General features: G+C 45.4%; 1 protein-coding gene across 2 annotated transcripts in view; it reads right to left on the reverse strand.

Moving 5' to 3' along the window:
* LOC119175883 (uncharacterized) overlaps positions 1-27,910 on the reverse strand; it is a 766,025-nt gene that overhangs the window by 107,302 nt on the left and 630,813 nt on the right. For both annotated transcript variants that reach the window (XM_075876430.1, XM_075876431.1), the window contains 2 exons: positions 22,745-22,915; positions 1,296-1,592 (listed from right to left, as the gene is read on the reverse strand). In XM_075876430.1, coding sequence (XP_075732545.1) covers positions 1,296-1,592; positions 22,745-22,915 — 468 coding nt within the window. The remainder of the gene's footprint in view (positions 1-1,295; positions 1,593-22,744; positions 22,916-27,910) is intronic.

Consider the following 27,910-nt stretch of genomic DNA (forward strand, 5'->3'; position numbering starts at 1 on the left):
TCTGACTGCACAATCATGAGCTCTACGACGCCACAAGCTTGCTTTTAAGCAACATTTTTTCCTGGATTCTGAGATGAAAACGACATATTCAATAAATAGAACAAGCAGCTTTATGTAGGTTATTACCTTATCCAATTTCATCCAGACCACTTGTGTAGCCAGTACAGTCTTTCGTTTTACACACATTACGTACACTAGAGATTATCGCTATATTGACCCTTGGCTCGGATACACGAAACTTCAAACAACTTTGTAATCTCATTATTCCTTAGTCTTTGGTTCGCGGAAGTTGAGCAATTGGAGTCGCAATAAGAGTTAAATAGGAGAATGAATGGATTCCTATGTGTACTAAGTACCTCATTACTCAAATTTAAAAAACACTTTACTGTCTTCTTTCTGAATGCAGACATTTTCGTGCAAAGGTGATGGTTACTATTGGTCACCCGGCTGAGCATTAATCTTTTACAACAGTCCCAGTGCAACATGTTTTCGTGAATACATGCCCTGATCTGTAGAAAAAGAAGGTCTCAATGCACCTTTTCCTTCTAATGCCAACAGATGCAGCTGCGTCTTTACTTCTGGCGAACGCAATGCCTCACAACAGTGGCAGATGTGCACAAAACGCACTAGCAACTTTCACGTCTTTGTCGTTTCATTAAAGCAATCTACAGGGTCTTTCTATAAAGTAATAAGACTGGGTGTAGTAAAAAAATACTGATCCTGTCAGTACGTATTCATGATTTTTTTTTCGGTATAGCTTCCTTGGGCGTCGGTACACCAGTCCTATAGCACCAATACCAAGCTGAAAGGAATTCCTGAAAACCTGCTCCCATGACCTTTTTGCTGAGCCGCTATTACAAACCGTTAGATTGCGGGAAAATTGTCGAAAATGTGACCTTTCAGGTTTTTCTTGACCTTCCGTAAAAGTATCAAGCCTGTCAGGCTCATACGAGGACTGTTTCAGAGCTGCATCAACTCCGTCGCGAGTTTGGCAGACTTCTTTCTTTACCCAAGGCTCAAGTGACGCCTGGAAAGTCACTGTTTCGACGGTCTTCCCCCAATCTAACGGGCTGTCACAGAGTCTCTGCAAGAAGTCGCGGGAGCCGACTTTCAGGAAAGCCCTTGCAGCTTGGCAATCACGTTGGGAGCTTTTACAGACGCCTACAGAAAATATTTTGATGAATTTTAATAATGTGAACCGATCGGATCAAGAATTCATTTTTTGCATACCACACCTCCTTACTTTACAGACAGATGCGCTATGGCTACCGTCATCATTTGGTGGACCTTGATACCTTGATGGTCTTGCCGATGTTCTTGGCCGTGTGATAGCACGGCGGTAGGCACTCCTTGAGGCTGACCGCGTTGTGCAGCCCTGTTGGCGAGCGGTTTCCATTTGAGCCGATCCACTGGCGGAGGATGAGCGACCGTCGCTTGGGCACCACGCGCAAGAAGCTGCCCGCCGACGAGCGGTTGGTGGGCGTGGCCGGCTCGCCGGCCCCGTCCGAAGACTCGGCGGGGCTGTCGTCAGCCTCCGCCGACGACATCCTGCTGCTCTCCCCGGGGCCCGGTGGCTCGGGGATCAGGCCCTCCTGCACACACGCCGGGCTGCCCTGTGAATCCTCAATAATGACTCTGAGGCTTCCGAACGCGTTGCAAGAGAGTCTTATGCATCGGCTGAGAGAAAAGGACACCGACCCCAATATCCGCGGCCGTTGTAGTCACCAGCAGGAAGGCTGGTATAGCGGTGATTCTCAGAAGCTTGGTCTACAAGAAGTTGGCATATTTAACACCTAGCTCGTTAGTAAAATAGCTACTATGCTCTACGTATCCAACATGCCTTGAAGCCGAAAAATAAGTAGAAGGAAAACCTAATCCTTTAGGTTCTATTAAACTGGTCAAGAGAAGGGCGACTGTGTTATCTCAAGCTCCTGAGAATACATTTAGGGTTACAGATTGCCTGTCACCTCTCCACCAACTGTTGCTTTCAAATTCTGGTCGCAAAAATATTAGCGACAAGTTTGAAAGCACTCTTCTGAGGAAAAGCACAGTTTCCCGTAGCATACAAAAAAAAGGTCATATTATCACAGAGAATGACAACCCGCCCTGATTGCACAAAGCCTCTGATCCGACTGGTAGTTCTTCAACATGTTCGAAAAAAAAAGATTAGAGAGGAGAATGCAGCCGTGGGTGGACTAATGAGAAGTGGGCTAATGCAGCATACAAATGAAAATCAAGTTGGCTTTCTATTTTAGCGCACTTACTTCTGACACTACAGTAAGAATCCTCACCAATGCATTCACGAACAGTCATCGATGGCTCATATGCGGTACCTCTATATACCTGGCATTGCTTTAAAAATAATAATAAAATGCACGCAACAGTGCTAATTTAAGCTGTTTAGTTTACGATCTTATATGACTAAGAGCAGACAACCCGTAAGTGTGTCCCTGGCTATATGTTAATGAGATGTAGATATAGCGCACGGAAGCATGTTTTTGTACACAATGTCACTTGTCTTGTTTACGGCACCGACATGACCCGCGAAAAACCTATATTGCTATATTGCTGTGTAATAATCAAGCGGACTGCAATGTTAACTCGGTGACTGTGGCGCTGCGCTGCCGAATCTGAGGTTTCTGGTTCGATTCGTGGCCGCGACGATACCATTCGGATAGAATATAAATACAATATCGCTCCAGAGAACTTCTTGTTGGGTGAGTTGGTGTACGTTTATAAATTAATTTAGGCGCAAAAGTAGACACAAACACTAGGGAGGACGCTCCGTCTCGTGTCCTACCTTGTGTTTGTGTCTATTCTCGCACCTTCAGTGCAATTATAAACAATAGCGCTCGTATACTTCTACTTTGGCATCATAATCTATAAGTACGTAACAACTGAGGTGTCATATTCTATATATACATAACCAAGGCACTACCTGCAATCTGCTTCTCATTTGCTGACCTGTTTGCCCGTAGTAATACTAGATCTGCACGTAAAATTAACAATTTTTTGTCTAAGGAACGCACTAATTAAGGTAAACTGACTGTTGAATTTTCATCGATATCACAGAGGAATACACTACCAGCTTCTATAAGAAATGCAAGACACTTTAAATTGGGACAAGACTAAAATCACACATTGTACATGCTTGGTAATGCTGTTCCTATAGATTCTACTTGTTTCAATTTACACATCTTATGTATTACTGCTTCTTGTATTTTTTCCCATTTCTACTGCATACCATTAGTGATCGCTTCATTTTGTTTTATTGTGTATATTTTGTTTTCATTTTGTATATTTCTATACTATTCTGCTGCAAGAGTGTTCAGTTCATACTTACGATCACTGCTTATGTCGCCACAAACACTATGTTTTAAGACAATCTGCCCTTAACAGGAGATCCCGATACAGTCTTCGGCTTTAGGATATTCATGCATTGCTACAATAAAAAACTCTGGAAAAAATTCTCAGGAGATAAAAAAATTATTGGAAACGTTACTCGAAGGACTAGCGTTGCTGTTTGGCGTGAAACGTCTTGAGTGAATCAAAGGATAATAACAGGTCAACATACAGAGAAGTTGGACAATCTGCTCCCATTTATTCTTGTCAAATGAAGAGAACATTTCTACAGAAAACTATAAAAGGTAATTTGAGTTCATGCCTATGGCAAGGATTATATCTGTTTATTATAAATAGTTAATATAATAAACTAATAGCTGGCTACTACAGACATAGATATAGAGAGCGGAAAAGAGAAACGCAGACCGGTTAACCAGCACATAATATGCTATTTGTTGGGCGTAAACCAGAACTTTATAATAACAATCGCTGTGGGTTAAAGCCCAATACCAAGATATGCTTATGAGAGACGCCGAAGTGCAGGGCTTTAATAATTCCAACCATGTGATGTTCTTTAACTTGCACCTAAATTTAAGCACACGGTCTTCAGTCACTCGCACCTCCATAAAAAAGAAAAACCTCAGAATTTCAGCTGTAGAACTTCACTTGGCATATATTCTACCGTGGGTGTAACACTGTTATTGCGTATGACACATTTGCTATTAGTCATGTCAACTGACGATATGAGAGAGTGTCCAAGTTAAATTTACTCATCGCGACAAATGCATCCCACATGCTAGTAAGCGGAATATGGAAATGGACTTGGTGAGTCACACAATATGAAAGTTCGTGGGAAGTTGACGGACGAACATAGGCCATGGGGGGTTGGACTACCCAGCAGATATGACTATTACACGCTGCAGACGTAGGGCTCTGGGCACTCATCCATCGGAAAAATTCTCATGTTATGGTTAGGCAGTGGCCTTTAAAGAAGTGCTGCGGAACACTTCTTTTTACACGCGTGTACGTCCGCTATAAATGCTAGGGGTGGCTTTATATTCTGAATCAGAACGGCAAGCTGGGCGATCGAGTGGGTATTTATGCATAATTTTGCTGTGGGCAATGCGACCCAGACAGACATGTACGTGCAACGTAATCAATTATTGTACGTAATAATCACATGTGGGAAGAAATAAAACCAGTTGTCAGTCAGCGCTTGTCTGTGTCCGTTCCTTTTAGTACTCTGCCCACAGCAAAGTTATGACTTTATACAAAGACTCACTTCCGTAGACACAGCTTCATCACAAATGTGAAAGGGCGTAGTTGGAGGCACACTGCTTCCGGCCTGATCAAGCTAGACCATACATCTCCATAGGTAAACACTTGTTCAAGACTGTGGCGCAACCTGCGGCACCACTGCCCAGCAGCTGCCGTGACGTGGGCAACACCGCAAAAAGCAGCTTTGCCGCTGCTCTTCATTTACAAGCGTCAAAGAATGAACGAGCCCCTTCGGACATTTATATCCTCGTGCGACGTCATCGGAGCTACCAGCAGGGCCCAGGAATGCCCGGCGTCGGCAAAGAGTAGGTTACCGTCTGCGCTGGGGAAACAAAAGGCTCACGCACAGGATCGTCGGCATGCCTTCGAGCATTGACGAAAATATCTTGGCAGTAGGTGTTCGCCCTATTCTCGTGCCTTGAAAAAAGTCGTGCAGGCAAATGCACAGTTAATAAAGGGTGTACCGGCCAAGTGACGCGTTGGACAGCCTACGCGTGGAATAAAAATCCACCAGGTGATAGCGATGAGAAAAACGCTGGCATGTCGTGTTGAATTGTGGAGAGTTGTGTCGTGTTTGTGGGTCCGCTAAACGGGGGGGGGGGGGGGGGGCTTTCGTTATACCTATAGGCCTCTCCTCTCCCACTCCACCGTTTCAGTAAATCGCGAGCCCAAAGTCGCCACACAAATTGTATTCTAAGCTCACAACCAAAATACAATGGTTGCATAAAATAAGAAGGTGTATGCAGAGTAAACGTCTATGCAGTAGGTAGAATTTCTCAAAAAGAAGGGGGGGGGGGGGGACTAGGAACTAGATAAGTGAAGACTGGGGAATCAGTGTAGCTGGTGGCGTTGCCTTTTTCCTTTCCCTCCTCTTCACCCTCATTTCTTTTTTTTTCTTGTCTCTTGCTATACAATACTACATATGGCTATACTGGCTGTCTCTCTTGTTTCATCTTTTTTGGCATATATTTTCTTCATTTCTTTCTCTCTATGGCTATTCCTTTATCTGTCAATCTTTCTTTCTGTCTTCCTTTCTTCTCTTTTTTTACTATCTATCCCTCCTTATTTCGCTCTTATCTTTTTTTGGATCTCTGCACTTGCTCTCTCGACTTTTATCCTTGCTCTTTTTCTTGTCTTATTTCTGTCTCTCTGTAATGATTGATTGATTTGGGAGGTTTAACGTCCCAAAACCACCATATGATTATGAAAGACGCCGTAGTGGAGGGCTCCGGAAATTTCGACCACCTGGGGTTCTTTAACGTGCCCCCAAATCTGAGCACACGGGCCTACAACATTCCCGCCTCCATCGGAAATGCCAAGTCAAGTCAAGTCTCCTGACTTCCTCTCTCATTACGTAAATTTAGCAAGCATCAAGACACCAACTGTGCCTTTTACATTAACATATCAACAGAGACATCAAACGAATCATAATAGACGTATGCTACAGGAGCCTCTCTAAAACAAATCAGTTTACGACACGTTTGATCGCAAGGCTCTGAAGGCTTACGTTTAAGTATACAACTCTAGTTGATGTGACTGACAGCAGCACGTCGTGGGGATGTATCATATACCTAACCTGAACGTGAACGTAAGTTTCGTGAGCCGCTGCTCTATTTAATTGTCGAACGAAAACAAGCATCGTAGCCCTGCAGCACATGATGGAAGATACACGGTAAAACAACGAACCCGTTTCCCTTAACGCGGGAGAAACCGTTCATGGTAGATTTTCTACGAAAGTTGTTTCTCTCTACAACCGACATGACCACTACAGCGATAATACGCGGCAGCAACGTAGATACGGCCTCGTCGCATCGTGAGCTGTGTGCGTGCTTGACACCACGCAAGACTTCTTATAATTATTATCAGATGATTCGGGCAATGAAAACTTGCCCGCCATTTAACAATTTATATTAGAAGTAAATCGGACACATTGACGAAAATCTCTAGCTATTAGTGGCGAATATACTATAGGTTGGGCACTCCAGAAACCGGCGGCTTGTAGCATCGGCGCCGCGGAGTAATGCGCCGAATCTGTAAACAAAAGGCAACGAACACCCTATGCTCGGTGATCACTGAGGCCTCGAACTCAGTCATGGTGCGCGCGGAGCGTCCATACATGTCTCACCTTGTTCAGCGCACAATGCCTGCTGCCACACCACACGCGCTTGTCGAAGCGGCTCTAGTAGATCTCAGTAACAAGAATTCTGGAACGGTACTGTAAACGGCGGTCCAACGCTGCCATGCCGCGTACAGGCCTTGCTCTCGTGAAGAAGCGGGCGATCGGTCCTTCATTGCAGCATTCTTGCGCAGGAAGACAAACGACAACGCCCGCGCCCATGAGCGTACCAAGTGGACGGGATCCTTTCTTATCACAGGTTGAGATCTTGTCTCCAGATCTCTATGGGCATCACGTCAAGTGAAAAGAGGTCGGGCGGTTCCGATCGCGGCGAGCGACGAGCTCGTTTTCTCGTCGTCCCGGCTCCTGACCTGCGAGCCGCCAACGTGACTTTCTTCACGCAGCTTGCCATTGGTGAGAGGCTGGGTAAGCAGCGACCAGCAGTTCGGTCAACTAATGTAATGGTCATCACGCCATCAGCTCTAGCCGATCAGAGCTTTTACCTCCCCCGTCTAAGCGCTGTTAGGTGGCGCACAGCTGGGAGATATAGATGTCATGACCTGGCCACAGCTTTTATTCAGTGTTTATGACCGTTCTCAGTCCCTCACTAAGCCAAGCAGCTGAGAGGCTCCGTGACGCCCAGGAAAGCCGACAACAAGCCCTCGATTGTTGTCATACTATGTAAGGAGGGCGCTCGTTTTCCTCGAAAATCACAGGTTTCGAGCTTCAGGCATAAAAAGGACCGGCTGCGAAAGTTTAATGAATGACTGTATTGGTCCATCTTATTCGTATTAAGAAGCATCAATTGTGTGCCCTTTATTGCTTGTATATGACTATACTGCAATTCTCTTTCATCCTGACAATTCATTTACTAACGACGTGCTCCAAACTGTAGGAGTGCCACTGAAGGAGTAGTGGACCTCACGAATATGCCAGAGTTATTGATAAGTCAAGCTTTCGTTGACGCCAATTGATACGTCCTTTCTCTCTCAATATTCTTCTTATTTTTTGTCAAATGGACGGCCTATTTTGACTTGATTCACTTCGTGTATTAGAGTATCCTGTGTACACGTCTACGGTTTGCAAAAGCATTCTAGGAAATGTGCCAAGGATGTTCACATACGCGATGTCACACGGTGGCGCTCAGGGCCGGAATTGTATATTGGAACACGCACCTATACTGGTGCCGACTAGAGTGAGCCGAGTTTGTAGACAATGCGTCTGGCATTTCAATCGACGAGACAACAAGAAGGCTGGCGCGCCACACGAGAACACCCAAAAACGAAATCAGAAGGACTTGCTTTAAAAAAGATTCGCGCGCTTCGTGACCTACATTTATAGGAATCATGTTATTTAGGGGCTATCTGTTGTATAGCTGCATGATTGCGCAGAAAAAAACAGGGCCAGCCGCTGATCGTAGTGAAGATGCGAGTGATCTCTAATTTATAAAGCCGTGTTTTTGCGCAACGCCATTACAAAATTCGCAACAAAAAATCTTCTCTTTAAACAAAAGCGTATAGTTAATAGAGCGTCATCCCACGAAATATAATGCACGACCGGAGTGATATTACTGACAAAGAAGCCTTTTTGCAAAATAGCCTTCGATAGAGTATAAGTTACAGTATACTATACTATACATTATATTGCATTATATTCCAATATATCATATAGTATCAAAATGTATAGGGTTGTACAGGTCCCTAAACCAGACTACGATTATGAGGCGACCCGCCGTAGGGATGGACACCGGAAATTTCGACCATTTGGTGCACCTCAAGGTGCACAGACATTGCATGGTACACGGGCCTCCATCGAAATGCAACCGCCACGGGTGCGATCGAACCTGCTACCTTGACGTCACCAGCCGAGCACCGTCACCGCAACACCCCTGCGGCGGGTGTATTCGATAATTGATTGATTGATTGATTGATTGATTGATTGATTGATTGATTGATTGATTGATTGATACGTTGGCCTGCATTTAACGTCCAACAACCACCATATGATTATGAGAGACGCCGTTGTGGAGGGCTCCGGAAATTTCGACCACCTGGAGGTCTTTAACGTGCGCCCAAATCTCAGCACACAGACCTACAGCATCTCCGCCTCCATCGGAAATGGTGTCCTCGATAGACCGCCGCTCAGAGTGCGCAAAATGAACACAAAACTACGCGACGCGTATGCGCACGGTGAAATTACACCTACACAAAATGTATACCACGTCGCTTCTGACTTACGGAAGCGTGTCATGCAGCCAGAGCCCAGACGAACGTTTCCTTTTCTGGTCCCGGGGGTGAATTGATGAAGCCTTTCGTTTTGGCGTGTTCTTTGCCCACGGGAAAAACGTTTTCGCGAATAATATTGTGCTGAATGACAGTGGCTTGGGTGCACGTGCGAGCAATTTGAGATGAACATTTGCGAAAAAACACTCAGCGTAAAATAGTTCGTAAGATAAAATTTCAGTCAATCTTGATGTTCGACTTACCATTAGAAAAGCAACCAGTCGTTAAAAGAGCACTGACGAAAGAGAAGCTTTGTGGTGCCAATTCCGGGTTCCAATCTGATCGGAAGCGTTAGCCGATCAGCGGCAGGCATAGTTACCTTTGAGTACTTGGTCATTTTTTACGCGCTCAGAAATACGCTTAGGGAGTGCATATAAGATTGCATATGGAGTATGCGGCAATAGAGCCAGCATTTTCACAACTTTTTTTTTTTTTGCTGCCTCAAACGCACTAAATTGAATGGCAAGAGGGGAAGAGATTACGGAAAAGAAAGGTTAACCATTATACACTGAATGGGAGACAATTCTTGCCAGGTGTGTATGCTAGCACAAAAATGGTTTCTTTCGCAACGTAGCTAAATGTAAGAGTTTCCGCACCCCTGCACGCCCCCGAGGACAAAATATAAAGTCACAAGGTATGACGTTACGCGCGCCATCAGAGAATATATGCTCAACTTTTACGAACTTCCTAACGAATTCTAACGCATGCACACAACGCCCGAAAAAAATACTCACGTATCCGCCGTCTTCTGCGGGTAATGACGGCGAATGGAAACAATGACGAGTGCTGCGAAGCAGCCGCGCAGCGGTAACTCGATGGGGGAATTATGGAACAGGAAGTTTGCCTATTTCTGCGGAAATGTTGCGCGTTTGCACAGCGCTCTATACGATGGCATTAGTACGGACAAAGGTTGCCGACCGTTTGCCGCTGCATGAAAAAGTAGTCAGCCGCCGCTTATGCGGATATAGCTTCCCTCTTTTCTAGGCCGCCACCATCGAAGGATGACCGCATGTGTTGGGCCAATATAGGAACAGGCGTGGCGGCGCATAGCAATTTGGACACGCTGCAGAATTCATCTCTCACTGCAGCTGCAGAATTCATCTCTCACTGCAGATCCGCAACAGTAGTCGTTTTCGCCACGTTTTTAGTTCTATTTACGAAAGTCGGAGCTTACAAAGCATGAATACAGCGCAGAGGTGTTGCACGTAAGCACCACTCTCTCGTCTCGGGTATTCTGGCGCATGTCACTCGCGAAGACGAAGGATAAAGCCATTGGGCGAGACAAAGCTGTTAGCCACCTTTCGAGTGCCTCGTTTACGTTGGCGCTATACTACCAACGTGGTGTTCTCAGTACATTTCACTCATTCCTAAAGTCATACTCACTCTAACTAAGGAGGCCGGAAAACTCGGTTTCGAAGACCGGTAAACCAGTGTTCCAACCCTGAAGCCTTTTACTGGTAATCATATGTTTAAGAGGTGTAAATTCGGAGGGCTATTGAAAATCCCACCGTCCTTGTTTCATACACGAATTGAACGGCAACAACCGCATCAAGCCTATCCTGAACAAACAAGAAAAATGAACTCCCTATAAGCTTTTGTCGGAACTAACCCGAACAATTGAGCTGCACCCCCCCCCCCCCGACAACACTCACCGACCAGCGAGAAATTCAGGTTAATAATCCGTCCCACTATGATTTCTCGCCATTTTGCCAACATTTACCGTCATCTAATACAAGTTGTTACCAAGGGCGGATCCAGCCACCCATTTTAGGGGGGGGGGGGGGGGGGTTCCTTGATTTAACACCGGAAAGGGCGGCGTGGTCATTACTTTTTTGTTTCTACTAGCACAAATACCCTGTAATGGCATAAATTTTCTTAACGTGTGCTCACAGTGGTCCCACTCATTTGTCCTAACGAGTGATAGCAGGTGGACGGCAAGCACTGAAGAGATAGGGAGGAGGTGCTGAGAGGCTTTGGGGGAGGGGGGGGGGCGATCGTTCCTACTACCCCCTCTGAAACCGCCATTGCTTGTCACATATTCCATCTGTTCAAACGTATATTCACCCTTCACGAGACGACTGTCCCACAAGGAGGGAGATATTCCGCACTCATATCAATAGCAGCACATGTTCCTGTGCGTACGAGTACGGCTTAGCATGCGCCGTAAAAGAAAGAAAGAAAGAAAGAAAGAAAGAAAGAAAGAAAGAAAGAAAAAACAAAGAGAGAGAGAGAGAGAGAGAGAGAGAGAGAGAGAGAGAGAGAGAGAGAGAGAGAAAGCGAACGCAAGGATGCCACGCGTGTAAGGCGAATCAGCAGATGGAATTTGTCGTTATACGAGTCGCTAGTGACACCTGGGGAACAAGAACGACAGTGTCACGAGACGTTCCAGGCAACCGTGTCTCGGCGAGGGTGACATTACACTCCCGTGGCCGGATGCGCGGCACTGAGTGACGCCGAAGAAAAAGCAGAGTAGCAAAATGAAGCCACAAAATGACGGTGTAACGATTTCCGCGGCGGCTAATGTTGCGGGAGAATACCACCAAGAGATAAGCTGGCACTCCTCATGCCTACACACATTCGTATGGTGTGATATGATTACGGAGCTAGCGCCTTATATTTAGAATGATTGTGGTTCATTGAATAAACTGCGATTACCTCATTACATTCTATACCTGGGTCACACCTTGGTTGAAACGCTTGTAACAAGGGTGTCGCTTACAACAATACATTCACAAATATTTTCTTTTTTTCTTTTGGTTTCACCCAATATTCCCTACCGTGAACTATAGGCTACAACAATATTATCGTGGATTAATAATAATATCTGGGGTCTTACGCCCCCAAAACTAGGATATGATTATCAGAGATGCCGTATAGTAAAAGGTTCCGCAACTTTTGACCATCTAATGTTATTGACCATGAACTGACATCGCACATTACACGGGCCTTTGCCATTTCACTTTTATCAAAATGTGACCGCTGCTCCGGGATCGAACTCATGACCTTCAGATTAGTAGCCGAGCACCCTAATCACAGCTCTATCGTGACGTACAAACTTAATTTATTCCCTCGAACTCATTGTTTAACTTAACAAATTTTCGCCTACCTCGCTTACCTTCACAGTGACTTCGTTGCACAGCCTTCGATGAGTTTTCTCCCTTTCTTAATAGGTGCAGCGACATTCCCCGAAAAAGTGATTCAGCAGTCGATTTAGTAGATTCGCAATAATCATTAAAAAGACTTAGCCAAATGCGGTAGTGAAGCACTGAGAACGAAGTGCCAAAATCACATTTCTTTTTCGTAAGTTTTCTTTTTGCTTTTTGCTAGCCGGCTACGCCTCTATGTCGAGCATCAAGTTTGGCTGAAGGCTCATGAGCAATTTCAGCGCAAAATCCTTTTGTACAAAAAAGAGAGAGAGAAAAGGTGGCCCTAGAATTATATCTCGAGACTGTCCTGGTGAAGAAGAGCAGCAGGTCACTGTGGCAATAAAGCGAGCTCGAGGTCTTTTCACAGTCTCCTGCTTATAGTTCCGTTCGATAACTCAGGCGTCACGTAAAGGCAACGTATTCTGCGTATAATTTGGAGGTGCTTCAGCAGCGTTTGGGAAATACTCCCCGCACGAAAGCAATGAACATTAAGCAAAATGAAGGTGAGAAAAAAAAGTTTGGAAACCAAAGAAAACTATACCTCGCGCTCCATCGTGCGTGCTACTCTGCCGTCATTCATGTCTGTCTACTTAAGACACCGCAGAAGTGTCCTCGCACTTTTCTGCGCGAAAATATTACATGGAGCTCTCGCTTCCAAGAACGGACTAGAGTCACTGGACAGATTAACGCGGTATAAGAAAGGTCAAAGAAAGGTCGAAGCGAGGGTGAATGTGTTCTGCTCAAGCGTATATAGTCGTTGCGTGCAAGTGTATCCCTTCACAGAAAAGGCCGAGCTGGCGTTACAGTCCAAAGTGCTCGAGAGAAGATAAATAAATGAATAAATAAATAAATAAATTTATGAAATGGGTCACTTGCATACCAGTTTGTATTAGGAGGAAGGAAGGAAAGAAAGGCAGGCAGTTTAACCTGACGGGAGTCCGGTTTGCTACCCCACATTTGTGGAAAGGGATTATTTCAAACAAGACAGAAGAGAGAAAAAAGCAGCTTCGGGATACACGTGCACCTCTCCGTTACACGCCGATCTCTTAACCCGGTCTAATTTGAAGAACACCATAAAAGCCCACGCCGCTTTGCTGGCCTGCGACAAATAGAGCCACGAATCGAGGATCTTCCCAAAACGGTCTCTCGTCTATAGCTTGTTGAGCGAATCGCGTGGAACGTTGCATTCGCTCACAGAATAGAGTAGATATTCGGTTGTTTTGCGACTGTTGAACCAGTCGCAACTGGAGGTGTCAAGGAACCAGCTCCGAGGAGGGCTTCCTTAATCCCGTCTCATCATTTCCCACAGTCACACGTCAAATCTTGACAGTGGGGCCCGCTTATAGCGATCAATGCAGACGCAATGTGGGAAATTCTAGCTCCCTCTCATATCGCTCCTGTTCTTGTTGTACGGAAACATGTAAAACTTAACGGGGCTTCTTAACAAGCGATAGAAAGAAATTAGATCTGACACTCGTGTTGAAGGCTGCATGAAACCACATTTGCGTGGTTTGATCCATTACAGGCATTGCAAAGTGTCACGCACTAACAGCGCGACCTTTTTGTGAGCCACGCCTTGATGGGGAGACTTGGGATAAATTGTGACTACGCGGAAGTGGTTAATAGAGTGCTATGAACAGAAATGACGATGTGTACAAATGGTTTCTATTTTTGCTCTATACACCACGAAACCCTGCGTCATGCACGTAGGCCAGTAATGGTATCTAGTACGTTTCTTCTAACGTACGTGACCCTTCACAATTTGTGCCGAACTGCAAACACCAATTCAAGTGAGCATAATGCTATGGAACGTTGACGTGAAAATTTTTCGAGGACGAAATCAACTTTGCGTACCCAAAGGTGTTCACAGAAAAAAATTGAGACCGTGCTGTTAGCGAAAGAGAAATTTAGCCAGTGTTCATGCAAAACCCATCATTACCGAAGGCGGTAGACAGTTGCGAACAGAAGGAGCCCTTTAGAATTTGGTCCCTGAACCGATATTCACAAAATGTTGGTACTATAAATTTGTTCTTAAATAAATATTTTCGGACAGTCCTGATGCTGTAGTTATTGTTAGTGAAGGCAGCTGGCTAGTGCCAAGAAATAAGTTAGCGGGATTGAATCTCGGCTGCGGCAGCTGCATTTTCCATGGAGGCGAAAGTGCTGTAGACCCGTGTGCTCAGATTTGGGTGCACGTTAAAGAACGTTAGGCGGTCGAAATTTCTCTAGCCCTCCACTGCGGTGTCTCTCATAATAATGTGGTGGTTTTGGGACGTTAAACCCCACATATCAATTATCAGTGCTCTGAAGTACTTGTGCACGGGAAGGTTTGTCCATGCGGCCTGTTGTTTCTAAGGGACAAAATTTTGGTCACCAGCAATAATAATTTCTTTCCCCCATTTATAACTACGAGACAGAATTAACCGCAAAACACGGTAAGATCATCCTGGTGGAGGGGTGCAAGTTCCGAAAAAACACTACTTTGTTCAGCGCCGTGGTCACCGAATGATTGAAGTGACTCTACATCAAAGCGTTTTGCCATTATATAGATCGGTGGTTACCACGAGCAACTAATCAACCGAGACCGATCCGGATCAACGGCCACGCACAATGGTGCTTCCTGCAATCTCCTGCCCGTGGTGCACAGCGGTGCGCACTAACACAGGACGCGCGCAGGCAGAGAGTGGAAAGATTTGGCACCGCGTGCGGTGAAAGTGTAGAGATCGTCATGTAGTTTTGTAAATGGTGCTACTACGCACGCCCAAGAGTTCTTTTTTTTTACCAATTGTACAAAAGAATAAAAAATAATAAAAGCAGAAAAAGGCGAGCGGGGGCTTGAATGTACATTATCGTTGCCGGAAACCGGTAGTTTATTGGGGAAAAAAATGAAAGAAACGTGCACTAGCGTTTATGGGCGCGCATGCAATGAGCCCTATGTTGCGAACAACATTTTGGGCTTAATGATCGTTCATTTACTCGTGTCCTTTGTCGATTTAAACGAATAACTTTTGTCCAGCGTGTAACATGAGAAACGTTGCTATAATTTTTTTGTTCCATGAAGGTAGTTCCAGGAGGATGACGCCCAACAGGGCAAAGAAGGGCCCTCGCAAATTTATTCAGATTTATTGGCTACAGCCTCCGCTGTAGAGCATCTTGTCGGCGATGCCCAAACAGGGTCTGAAAGAGAAATAAATTGGCAGCCTCACCATACAGAAGAGATGAGCGCAGTCATTCATGTTCTCTGGCAGCTGTACGGCTGGATCGGTGATTTTTGATGGAGCAACACTAACAGGCCTCTCCGGAATACTGATTCCGGAGAGGCCGATCAGTGTTGCTATAGAGGTGCCCCGACGCAATCAGAGAGCGCTGGCTCTCACGCGTTGGAAGTTTCCGGATATTCGGCTGGAATGCCGCGTTAGTCACGGCAGACCTGTTTCCGTTGAGCTCGCCGCTCTGAGAGGCGAAGCAAGGAGGCACCATACGTGACTGCGCTCACAATGGGCCTGCTTTGGGAGCCAAGGTTGAACTCGATTCAAACGAGGGAAGTCCAGTCAGGTTGCAGCTTCTGATTAATTCAGGCATGCTTTGGATATTTTTTTTTCAAATGATGGTTTCAGTAATCTGCGATTGATCTCAAGCTACACAGAAAATTTCGTGGCGTCTGAGCCTCGTGAATTAATAAGCTTAATTAAGAGCCTAAAAACATTATCAACAGATATCAGGATTTTGCAACATACATCAGTATAAAGTTAAGCAAAAAAAAAGAGGACGAGGCTTGTTTCTTAAGAATTGAACCCACTGGTTGCTTCGCATTGCCGGCGCTACTTGAATAGCTATAGCTCACACCCTCACACGTAGAAAAACAACTACCACAAGCGAAACAAAATAAGTTGGCACTGATGATTAGAAATAGAGTATTTTAATGATACAAAAAACGCTGATGAGCATGGCGCCCTTAAAATTATCAAGAAGGTTTAAGGTTGGAACTATGAAGTTATGTTAAATAATAGCCCATTGATGGCGCAAAATGAGATGTCGTGTACTTTCTACACTGTAGTTAACACAATATCCAACTGAAATGCCCAATGTCTGACCAGCAAAGGTTACAGCCCACTAAGCTTTATCAAGGAGTGAAGACAAATCACTTTGTTGAACACTTCTCACAGCGACAAGAGCAATGGTGTTAGCTACAATCCTATAACTTCTTTGCAGTAATCAGTTTACCCAGTCAAACACAGTAGAAAATAGTGAACAACAAGATAAACATCAAGGAACTACGCCTGCAAAATTGTTCTTGCGAAGGCGGAACACAAAATAGCAAATCCACATCTCAGGAACCACGTGTTATGCCCAGTTAAGCGATATGATCCCCATAAGCTTTCTGCTGCAAGATGAAAAACGTTCATTCTTGCATTGCTTGTCCGGCAAACCCGACCATTGAAGACTTTAAACAGCACTTTAGTGAGAGACATACGAAATGTTACAGGCGCCCTTCTTCAAGTATTTATACTTCTGACATTGTCATTTGCTCCGGAGCGTCATTTCCTGTAATACTAAAGAAATTATAACATTTTAAAAAGCTGAAAATGCTAGCCTGGCTGATAAGAGAACCGGCGTTGGAGTTTCCACGATGCAGACAACGCCACCCTGGCGACAAAAGTGTGCACTTTTCAGCCGCTCCCGTAGACGAGAGCGACGAGAGCGTTGCGAGCGCGCACCACGCCAAAAAAAAAAACCAAAGAGCACTGGCGGTACTGCGGTGCCTTCAACTGCCACAATATGTAGAAATGAGGGAGGACGTATTTCTATACGTTTTTTTTTCTAAATCATATCAATGAGAAAGGAAGCAGCGTTGCATCCAAGTGGTCAGGCGAGCAAAGCATGTTCTGCCCTCGCTTCCCTGTCTAGTGAATTCGGGCTGATTTCTAAACCAAATTGCGCTTGTCTGCCAGATTTAATCGACAGTAAGGACGGCCACTAGTGGGAACGAGGGCCAAACAGCGGAATTTAAACGAGTGTATTATGCATATGCAGCATACGGCATATGCGAAAATTTTTCATCTCACCACCACCACAAAACTCCATCTGCAGCCCCCTCCCCCCCCGTGAAGTGAGTGATACGATAGGCAAGTACTGTACATTATTTTCAAAGAGTTGCGTAGAAGGGAAGCTGCCCTGTTCACAAGATTTGTGCGGGGGCACGTTCGCGTAAGCCGCTGAGGTGTTATAAAAAATACTCGATGCTGAAATACCTCTGTAGAGCTTAATTTGTGCTAAAAAAAGGATCCCTGTTACGAATAAAGCAGCCTACTACTCTAAGCTTAGCATTTTGGAGTCAGTCGATGCGGTAAGCTCCTTTTTCACTGGCTGCCGTGGCTAAATAACATCGGAATGTATGCTTTACTAAAGACCTATCAATAATTTAATTCTAACTCGCCGTTTAGTTCACCTAAAGCACAGCTTTAGTTCTTCTGCTTGCCCTGTTAGCTTAAATTGAAGCTATCAGTTAAACACAAATAATTGCTAGGTTTTCTAGTGCCAAAGAAGTTAGGATTTAGAGGGACGCTGTATGTGTGTATAAAGATAAATTGTCACCGCTTGGGGTTCTTTGACTTGCGCATATATCTTGGTGCACGGGTGTTCTTTGTATTTCGCCCCCATCGAAATGCGGCCGTCGTGGTCGGGAATGTATCCCACGCCCTCAACATATAGCAGCGCGACACAGCACGTGCTATGCTGCCATGGTACTTTGCCTGATCAACGTTTACGTGCATACATACCGCGTACAGGGCGCACATACGACCCCAATAAAAAACAATTGGCGCAGCTACCACTTCATGTTTTTTTATATATATTCTGCAGAAGTAGACCGCGTTGTATCGCCACAGCACGGACTTATCAGTGAAGGCATGTTTGCCAGCCCTAGATTAACACAAAACCCAACACGCAACGAAAAAATGACGAAGAGGGAGTCGCCACGACGGCACAGCACTGTCGCTTCGATAGACGCAGTCCGCTTTGCAGAGCTTTTCTCCGTTTGCCAGTGTTTTTATGTGAGAGCAGCCTTCGAACAAATATTTTCTTTCTAAAACACAGAGTAGTATTCCTGGCGCAATGGCTTTTAGAGTTGTTTGTTCCAAAATGAACCAAGGCAGTGGCGCTCGCGCGTGCTCTCACCGCGGTATACTGCAGCCGATCGTCTGGGTGGAAGCGGCTGGGTTGTGTCGCGACTCTTCGGTTGTGTCGCGACTCTCCACCAGATGCTCTTCTTCGACGCACCACCTATGCAGCGCTGGTCTCCTAGTATCACTTCAGTCAATTTTTACAGCGAAAGTTGTTATGAGATCACAACACGGGTCACGCGCCGTGCCGTAGTTGCCCGCCACCACCGGTGCCCGTAGCCACAATCGCAAAAAATGTTTATATAAGGAACACCAAAGCCATGTGGTGACATAGTGAGATTTGACCCCGTGTAAATTGCGGGCCAGCCCGGTATTCTACCGCTGAGCCACACCGGTGCTTGGGATTCGTACGCAAATTTGCCTTAGGCAGGCTCAATTGCTGTCGGGAAAGGAATCGCGTTAACATGAGTAATAAAACACTTTATAACACCAAAGAAACAACCAGGCGCCAGACAATGCGAATCGCGTAACGAGTGAGTCTTCCAATGCTCTAACACATTACAAAAGTTTGTCCTTCATCACCTGTGGCCCCGCCGCGGTGGTCTAGTGGATAAGGTACTCGGCTTCTGACCGGCAGGCCGCGGGATCGAATCCCGGCTGTGGCGGCTACATTTACGATGGTGGCGGAAATGTTGTAGGCCCATGTGCTCAGATTTGGGTGCACGTTAAAGAATCCCAGGTGGTCTAAATTTCCGGAGCCCTCCACTACGGAGTCTCTCATAATCATATGGTGGTTTTGGGACATTACACCCCACATATAAAATTCATCACCTGTGGCACATACCCACTTCAGGCGTAATTCTTTATCGTCGTCATGACGACGATGAAGAAGGCACTGAACGAAACGCAAAATTTGTTACAAGTGCTAAAAGGGCCCTGAAACACTTTTTAAAGTAACATTGAAAGGATTCACTGAATGAGCTTACTGCCCCACGAATTCAACGCCACAAAAGTTTTAAGAATCCGTCCAGTGCGAGTGGAGTTGGAAAGGTTTGTCGGATGCTGCAATTGCATTCTCTTTTCTCTCGTCCCGACGAAAGCGCTGGAAGCTAAGCAGGGAGGAATGGCAGGGCTACAGAAAAACGTCACGCCAGCCTCGCCACGTTGAGCTTTTTTTTTCTTTGAATGCGCAGCTTTTTCAGTGTGATCTGGGGCACACGCGTGGACAAGTAGCGGCCTCCCGCGTCGATCTCTGTAATCAGTGAGCGCGCCATGTTCAAATAAGCCAAATGCTGATAGATGGGTCGTTGACGCGTGATATTTGGGCATATACCATGATTTGTCGAGTAAAGAGAAAGCAATTTTTAGCTGTGTTTGATAATTTATTGAGAATTCCACTTTGCTATAATGTTTCGCTCGCGTGTTGTCGGGAGCCCCTACTACCGATCAGCAGCGTTTTCTGACCATGCTCAAAAAGTGTTGCAGGGCCCTTTAGGCGCATACCACGCTTCTCCGAAAAATGACGAAGAATCGCATAGTGAATGCCGGCATGCTATGCAGAAATTATGAATATTTATGGCGCAGTGGGTACCAAGCGAGTGTCCTTCTAGCATTTACCCAAAGAGTGTTTAGAAAAGCCTCTTATAGGCCGCTCTCCATGCATGTTTTCACTGTGACTGTTCTGAGCCTTCCGTGTAGGCTCGGCGTTTTTCTTTTTATGATGTTCGCTGTTTCTCAAGTATGAAAGTGAAACATAAGTTGTAGTACACATTCGCGTGCATAAGACCACGCCCCCGTGCGCGCAGAAACTTGTTTCAAGGTACACGCAATACACGCTACGTCATCTCTACATCAATTACAACTTGCCAGGGCTCACTGAAAATTTTGATTACAGAGAGAGAATTAATTGAGACCATGGTGGCGAAGTCAACCAGAATTGTAGCATCCAGTTCACTACCCTGCACTAAGGGGAGGGGGAATGGCGAACAAAGATGAGAAGGATGTAGACGCGTGAAAAAAAGAAAGCGCGGGTGCTATAGCCTTTTACAGATAGAATTGTAAAGCACCGTCACGAGAGGCTTTAAAGAAATGATTTTTTTTTAATCGATTAGTTATAGGAGAAGTTAAAAAACTTAAACTTCACTGTTACCAGGAATTCACGAGGCGAGCTTACTGATTGCCAGAGCGGGCGTCCTCACACGAGCGGATCATGTTCACGCGAAGAATCCCACATCTATTCTTGTGAGAAAAGGCAATGCCTCCAAATAAGGGCACCAGAGACGTGAACCACACAACAGAAACGCAAACAACACCCACTGACTTTCGCAATGCATCCACACCAAGTTCCGTTTTTTTTTTTGTTTCTTCTCTTTCTATTTTGGTTCGAGCATTGGGCGCTCGGCAAAGGGTGAAAAACCTGATGCGCGGTTCGTGAATGAATGCAAGGTTCGTTGGAAAGGAACAGGCACTATTTTCTGCTCCCCCGTGCGGGAGTCACGTTCCAAGAAGCGCTTGGAATGTGACAGCCTACGTAGAGTAGACTCTCTCCAAGCTCGTGCCCCTGTAGGGGCACGAGCTTGGAGTGACGGAAGCTTGCCTATAGTGACGGAAGCCTGCCGTGGTAGCACAACAGGCTTCCTGTTGCGCCACTTACTTCGAGGTCATGGGTTTGGTTCCCGACCTCGACGGCCGCGTTGAGACAGGGGCGAAATGATATAACACCCGTCTCGTGTACTTACATTTAGTCACATTATCACAGAACATTAGGTGGTCAAAATAACCCGGACTCGGACACCCACTACGTCGTGCCTCGTAACCGTATCGTGGTTTTGGCGCCAAATTAAAACTGCAAGTGTTATTATTATTTTCAAGAGAGAACGCGCGTGGCATCAGTTTTAACGCAGCGCAGGCACGTCATATACCGCACACACGATCGTCACCAATACGTCACGCTTCTTCATTTACAATGGCCTAATTTGGTGAAGGACACTTTTTAAACGTATATATCGAACAAATTTTGAAGTTGTAAACGCGAAACCCCGTATATTATTAGAAGGCGAGCCATAGCAAGGTAGTGCGGATAAATGTTGATCAACTAACGTTCTTTAGCGTGCACCTAGATCACGGAAATTTTCACACGGAAATTTTCTCAATTTACAATTACTGAAACTCGGCATCTGTGTCCGCAAGCCAAACTCGCATTCTCGTGATTAGGGTCACAACTTGTGGGAACATCGTGGACAGGGAAGGAGACACGATGACGGACGTATAACGGCGATGTCTATTTTGTATGTGGTGCTGTGCGCTATTTAATTTAACTGCTTGCCAAAAGGTGGCAAAGTGATCAATTACAATGAACACTCTAGAAAGGCAAAACTGACAACCTAAAAAGCTCACACGTGCTTTCTTGCAAAATAGTTTCGAAGTTCTGATTACGAAAAAAAAAAGTGCCTACATTTTGATCATACAGTTTGACAGGTGATTACAAGACGCTGAAAAAAAAACAACAGAAATTGTGCTTGCCATTTTTTAGTCACCGGATTTGTTGCGCATTGCTTCTGTATCATTTATGACGTTAAATAAATTGGTCTGCCCATGAGCCGATTTTTCGCACTCGTATACAATCAATTTCCTAGTTGTTAGTTTTCGTGGAACTAATTGTTCACGATGCGTAAATGTTTTGAAGTGAACTGGCTATACCTCTGCAGAAGGCAAATATCTCTTTCACACTGGTTTCTTGCGATGCTCCTTTACTTACAAAATGTAACTACTTATCACGTCCGATATCAACCACATTGGCACGTTCCGTTTTCACGCACACACAATGGAACGCAGCGCATCCAACGCATCCTCCGAAAAACATTAGACTATTTCAAAACTATTTCGAAAAACACAAAAGAAAAAGAAATTAGAGGGCTATTCACGTAACTGTTCCAACTTGCTTTTTGTAACAAAGGAGCATACGCGTACGTGTTTTGCGAGTTGTTTTTTTTCTCAGTGAATATTCATACGCTTTACCTATATATATATATATATATATATATATATATATATATATATATATATATATATATATATATATATATATATATATATATATATATATATATATATATATATATAGATGTGTGTGTGCGTGTGTGTGTGTGTGTGTGTGTGTGTGTGCATTGTACATTGTAACGAATACTTGAATCATTTGTCTTTGCATATTTTTGCACAGTTTTTGCCTTTTCTGATTCTGTGATATCAAGTGCTGTACCCACCCGTTCCACTGCCGATGGGTGGCTGGGGTTTTGTCAAGCTGTCGTTAGGCAACTTTTTTCCCGGCCACCTTTTTTTACTCTGAATGTTTGTTTCTGATGAAAATAAAATTATTTAATAAATAAATAAATATGTAACACGTCATTGCCATCCGCCTAATGCGCTCCTTGTGAAGCCCTGCAAAAGATCCCGACTGACCTTGGCGTCTTCGGTGATTGGGACAAGCTTTCCGAGCTGCTCGGAGCCCAGGGCATGATGCGTGCGTGCGTTGCTGGGCCAGGTTTCTTCAATGCGGAGCTGGACGCCCGCTAACACGGCTGCCTCCTCTTTGGAGCACAACAGGTCACCGTTCACCACCAGATCTCGCAGCTGCGCAGAGAAAGCAAAACGTCAACTAACGGCCCGCCTTGTTCCAACTTAGGCGTCACTGGAGACTCTCCACCTTCCCTTCACATAGGATATGTACCATCCTCCTGAGGTGAAAAAAAATAAGTAAAACGATAAAAAGAAACGTCCGCAGTAGCGTTCATGAATGTCATGCAGATACAACCGAGCGGTGCTGATTCGTTCAAGCTGTAGATAACGGGGTTTGCTAGGCAACTACAATAAGTGAGAGGAAGGTGACGTTACAATGTACCTGATCAGAGAAGGCGCGACAGCTTTCTTGTACGACATCGAAAAGTCTTGTTCTTCGCCGTGGAAACTGCTCTATCTCCCGAGTTCCCCTACCTCCCCCCCCCCCCCCCCGCTACGCTTGGATTCAAACACGAAGACGTTCATCAGAACGGATTGTCACAGCACAGTCCGTAAGAACAGGACACACAAACGACCCTCGTGCTGCAGGAAGCACCATCCGTAGAGGGCAGCCTCATTACGAAAAGCGGGCTTTAAAGGTGCCCTGAACGGCGCGCGAGTCCCACATGCACTGTCACGCGCAGCCCATTCGTCGACGCTCCGCGGGTAATCGCCGACGTGGCAGCAATTAAGAGGGCCCACCGGACCTCAAATAACAATCATCCTAGAACCCAACCCTTCGATGCCCCCCCTACCTCCTTGCAGCGCCTTTAGGGAACCCATTGCACCTGCGGCACGTCAGAGAGTTCGGCCCGCGGGTCCGGGGGCGCTGGCAGTGACCTTCGGCTGAATTGTGTTCTAATTTGGAGCGCCACCGGCGGCCCCATCTGTGCGGCCTTCCTTAATCATCACCCGGAAAGAGCATTGCTTTTCTGAACTCGGCCGCCGCGGGAACAAACGGACGGCGCGTCGTTGCTCGGGCTTAGCGTGCCAGAACCTTGGCCGGCGAGTGCACGTGAGAATGAAAGCGTGCTGGAATTTGGCCAACAAAAGCTCGCCTCCGCTTGTACTACTGCGCGAAAAAGACGGTGCGGGCCGCCGCTGGGAGCTCATCCGGGGCCAGCCCCGATTGGGCAGAGAGCCTGCTGGGCCTTTGAGAGCCCGGATATGTTGTCACAACAAACATACCGGCGGGTACGTTCTTGCCGAAAGCTGTGTATCGGTTTACTAATTACGAACATTTAAGCCGCTCGTCTCACTCCCAATTGCTGCGTGCAATTGCTGCGTGCGTGCTCAACTTTCATGGTAAAAAAAAAAAAAACCGAAAGAGAGCGTGCCTCCTCCGAAGTGTTTGTAAACTTGAAATTACTCGGCAGTAGTGAAATCCTCGCTGCTGCCACCTCCAAAATATATATACTTCTGGGCGATAAGGAAACGTATACCCTAACAACTGTAGGCGCACGCAGGCAAAAATTGGTACGTGGAAAGGCTCGGCGTGGAGCATAGTAAAACAAATGTGTGCAGAACAATGAAGTGATACGGGAAGTTTGGACCAAGACTTTCGGAGGGAAACGGGACATGTGCCGAAATGGTGACCCACATTTCGGCTGTTGTTATTGCGCTGTAACATACCAGTGCATGGCAAGACAGTGATGCGTAAGCGTCTCCGTGTCCGATGCCGTGTGTATGCGCTGATGAGCAATAATTTTTACCACCTCAGCCTCCGTAAAGTCTTTAACTACGGGTCATATGATGAATGATGAACACTCCCAAGCTGTGGCCGCGGTGTGAGTATCTCACAATTAGCTTTTTTTCGATAGGATGATACAGGCAGCTTGTGATGTGTATAAATGACCAACGACAAAGCACTTACGAATAATAATAATAATAATAATAATAATAATAATAATAATAATAATAATAATAATAATAATAATAATAATAATATAATAACATAATAATAATAATAATAATAATAATAATAATAATAATAATAATAATAACTGGTGTTTTACGTTCCAAAACCACGATATGAGTGTGCCCCGCCGCGGTGGTCTAGTGGCTAAGGTAGTCGGCTGCTGACCTGCAGGTCGCGGGTTCGAATCCCGGCTGCGGCGGCTGCATTTCCGATGGAGGCGGAGATGTTGTAGGTTCGTGTGCTCACATTTCGGTGCAAGAACCACAGGTGGTCGTAATTTCCGGAGCCCTCCACTACAGCGTCTATCATAATCGTATGCTGGGACGTTACACCCCACACATCTATCAATCAATCACGATATGAGAGGCATCGCAGTGGAAGGCTCCGGAAATTTCGACCACCTGGTGTTCTTCAACGTGCATTGACATCACACAGTACACGGACCTCTACCATTTCACCATCATGGAAATGTGACCGCCGCTGTCGGAATCGAACCCGCGACCTTCGGTTCAGTAGCCAAGAACCCTAGCCACTGATCCATCGAGGCAGACAAAGCACTTACGCAGCTCCCAGAAAACGAATGATAATGTCGGGATAGTTTGCGTAAAGTTGTCAATGTTAGTGAAACCACCTTCAAATTATTCCAGAGCGCGAAGAACGTGTCGAACGGTTAGAAAGTAACATTAACGGGACACCAAGGCCAAACAATGAGTCGGCTTAGATTGATAAACTGCACTCTCACGGATTTATTGTCGAAAGTTTCACCATGATGCGTTCATTGTTAGAGGATAATATCGAAGTTGAAGTTTCAGTTTCAAATTTCCGATTTGCATATTCCAATTTTTTTATATTTTCGCGACATTAACTCCATGAAATTTTCTGAAACTTAGAATTAGGAATCAAATGTTGTAGGGTAACAGGCGGATCTAGCCTTGCATAACTTGCAGGCAATAGGCAATTGCCCCGCCCGGTGTCCTCTTTGTTATTTGTATTGTATGTCCTTTCGTTTGTTTGTTTTTTAACTAAGCACAGGTAGGCTCTTGAAAAGTCGCGCGTAGCGCGACGTAAGCCTGCGTAAGGCGGCGGCCTCTTTGCTGTTTTACATGCAGTATTGCGCTAGTACCCTTATCTCACTGGACGATACCCCAAACATAACTGTCACTCATCACCAGTCACATGCGAGGTCTGTAGCATTCAAACATTTCAAGGAAAGTCGAGGCACCTGCTTCCTGAAGATCCAGTGACCACGTGGAAACACGATATCAGTCAAGCTGTCGCATGGAGAGCCTAAACGTTTCAGCTGCTCCAATTAACCTTGCCGTACGTACCTTCTTAAACTGAAGCTGAAACTTCGTATGTTGGCCTGACAGTCAAGATGACAATTTACTTCCTTTTAAAAAGAATTAGGAACTACATAAGACCTATAGTAGACGCCATCAAGATCTATGACGTCATGGTGTTTGATGTGGAAATCGCAAGGTGGCATCTTCATCCTTATTTCTTTTTCGCACGTTAGCTTGTTGTCCAGAGCGGTGTTTTCGGTATTGTAGACTTCTTTTTTACTAATACGTAAGAAATTGCTGTTCTCTTTGGTGTTCCTTAAAAACACGTGAAGCGATACAAAGGAAGAGAGAAGGTCAAGCGAAGGCGCATTCAAAGGCCAGAGAGCGGCTATCGCGTCAAGGTAAGGGGAAGGGGTGCTGCTGTTGAAGATGAGCCATGCTTGAACCGTCGGAAAAGGTGTCTTGACCTACAGCAATAACTTAAAGTTGAGCTTTTTGGCACTGTTATAATATTGAAAAATCGCGTGAAAAAAAAGGAACACATGAAAAAGTGTAGGAAACAAGGGACTTTTTTTTTTCGCGCTGTTTTCCAAGCCACAAACGTTTATTAGCAGACTCGAAGAAAATGGCATATGCTTGCACCGCTACGGGAGGTGATGTTATCCAATCAAGCTATGCTGCGCTCATGTTGCCAATCGGCGCTGGTGCAACACACCTCATCTTATTTTCACGGTGCATGGCGTCTTATTTATCTCATTCTTTTGGAAAAGTTTGCTTGGTAGCACTCTGCTTCGTCCGTAACGCAAGACACACAATAAGAACCATTTAACAGAAACTTGCTTCTTTTTTTTTCTTCTTATTGCAATTACATGGACAGTCTAGGCGCATCTTCGCCGGCACCGTGAAGATCCGCAAACCGGAACCTAATGGCAACCGAGCGCCATATGTTCCATGAGGCAGTGAAAGCGTGCGAGGGCCGCCGACCAATGCTGCCCAATCGGAAGGGAAATGCGTTCTTTCCGCTTGTCTTCCGGCAATAACGCGATAACGTTAAAAGACCTCGTTTCGCGGAAATTCCAATGTCGGCGTCGTTCGTTATGAGCGAAAAATCATTCTGTGCATAACCCAAAAAAAATTGAGAAAAATGAAAATAAAATAAATAAAAAGGTCCGAATCCAGTGAGAATCGAACATGGGTCATTTGCGTGGCAAGCAGGTGTTCTATCAAATAACAGCTCATCTGATTGTGAATACTGCAAATAACTTCATCTGCTTTGAAATGAAGTGAGAGTAACTTTCATGCTTGACAAGTAAACGTGACCTGTATACATGTTTAACAATACAACAATTAATATCGCAGTAATAATGCGTGGTACAAGCGCACATTGCCATCGAACATGCGATTAGCATGCTAACCATTACACAGAATGCGACCATATGCGAAAGCTCCACTGCCACAAGTCACTTTCTACCTAATACACTACATTGTAGCAATCCACAATTGAAAATTCTCGAGTAACATCACAGAATAAAAAATGTTTGAAGTACACACTAGGCACAGGATATCGCTATCACGTTCAACTCCTAAAGGCTAAGCTTAGGAATAACCCCCCCCCCCTTTTTTTTTACTCTAGCTGATGTTAGCCATCGTTCAGCCAACAATATCCCACTAAGCAGTGCGGGTGGTATGCCAGTAAATACAGTAGTCCAGTACTCCATTGATCCCTCCTCACAAATCACGGGACCTGCCCCGGGGATCTTGTGGTTATTATGGTCGACTGGTCACCTTCAGGTCACGGGATCGAACGCCGGCCACGGCTGCTGCATTTTTGATGGAGGGAAAAAATGCACGTGGCCCGTGTGCTGTAGA

This window comes from Rhipicephalus microplus, chromosome X (genome assembly GCF_043290135.1).
Source record: "Rhipicephalus microplus isolate Deutch F79 chromosome X, USDA_Rmic, whole genome shotgun sequence".
Taxonomy (NCBI): Eukaryota; Metazoa; Arthropoda; class Arachnida; order Ixodida; family Ixodidae; genus Rhipicephalus; species Rhipicephalus microplus.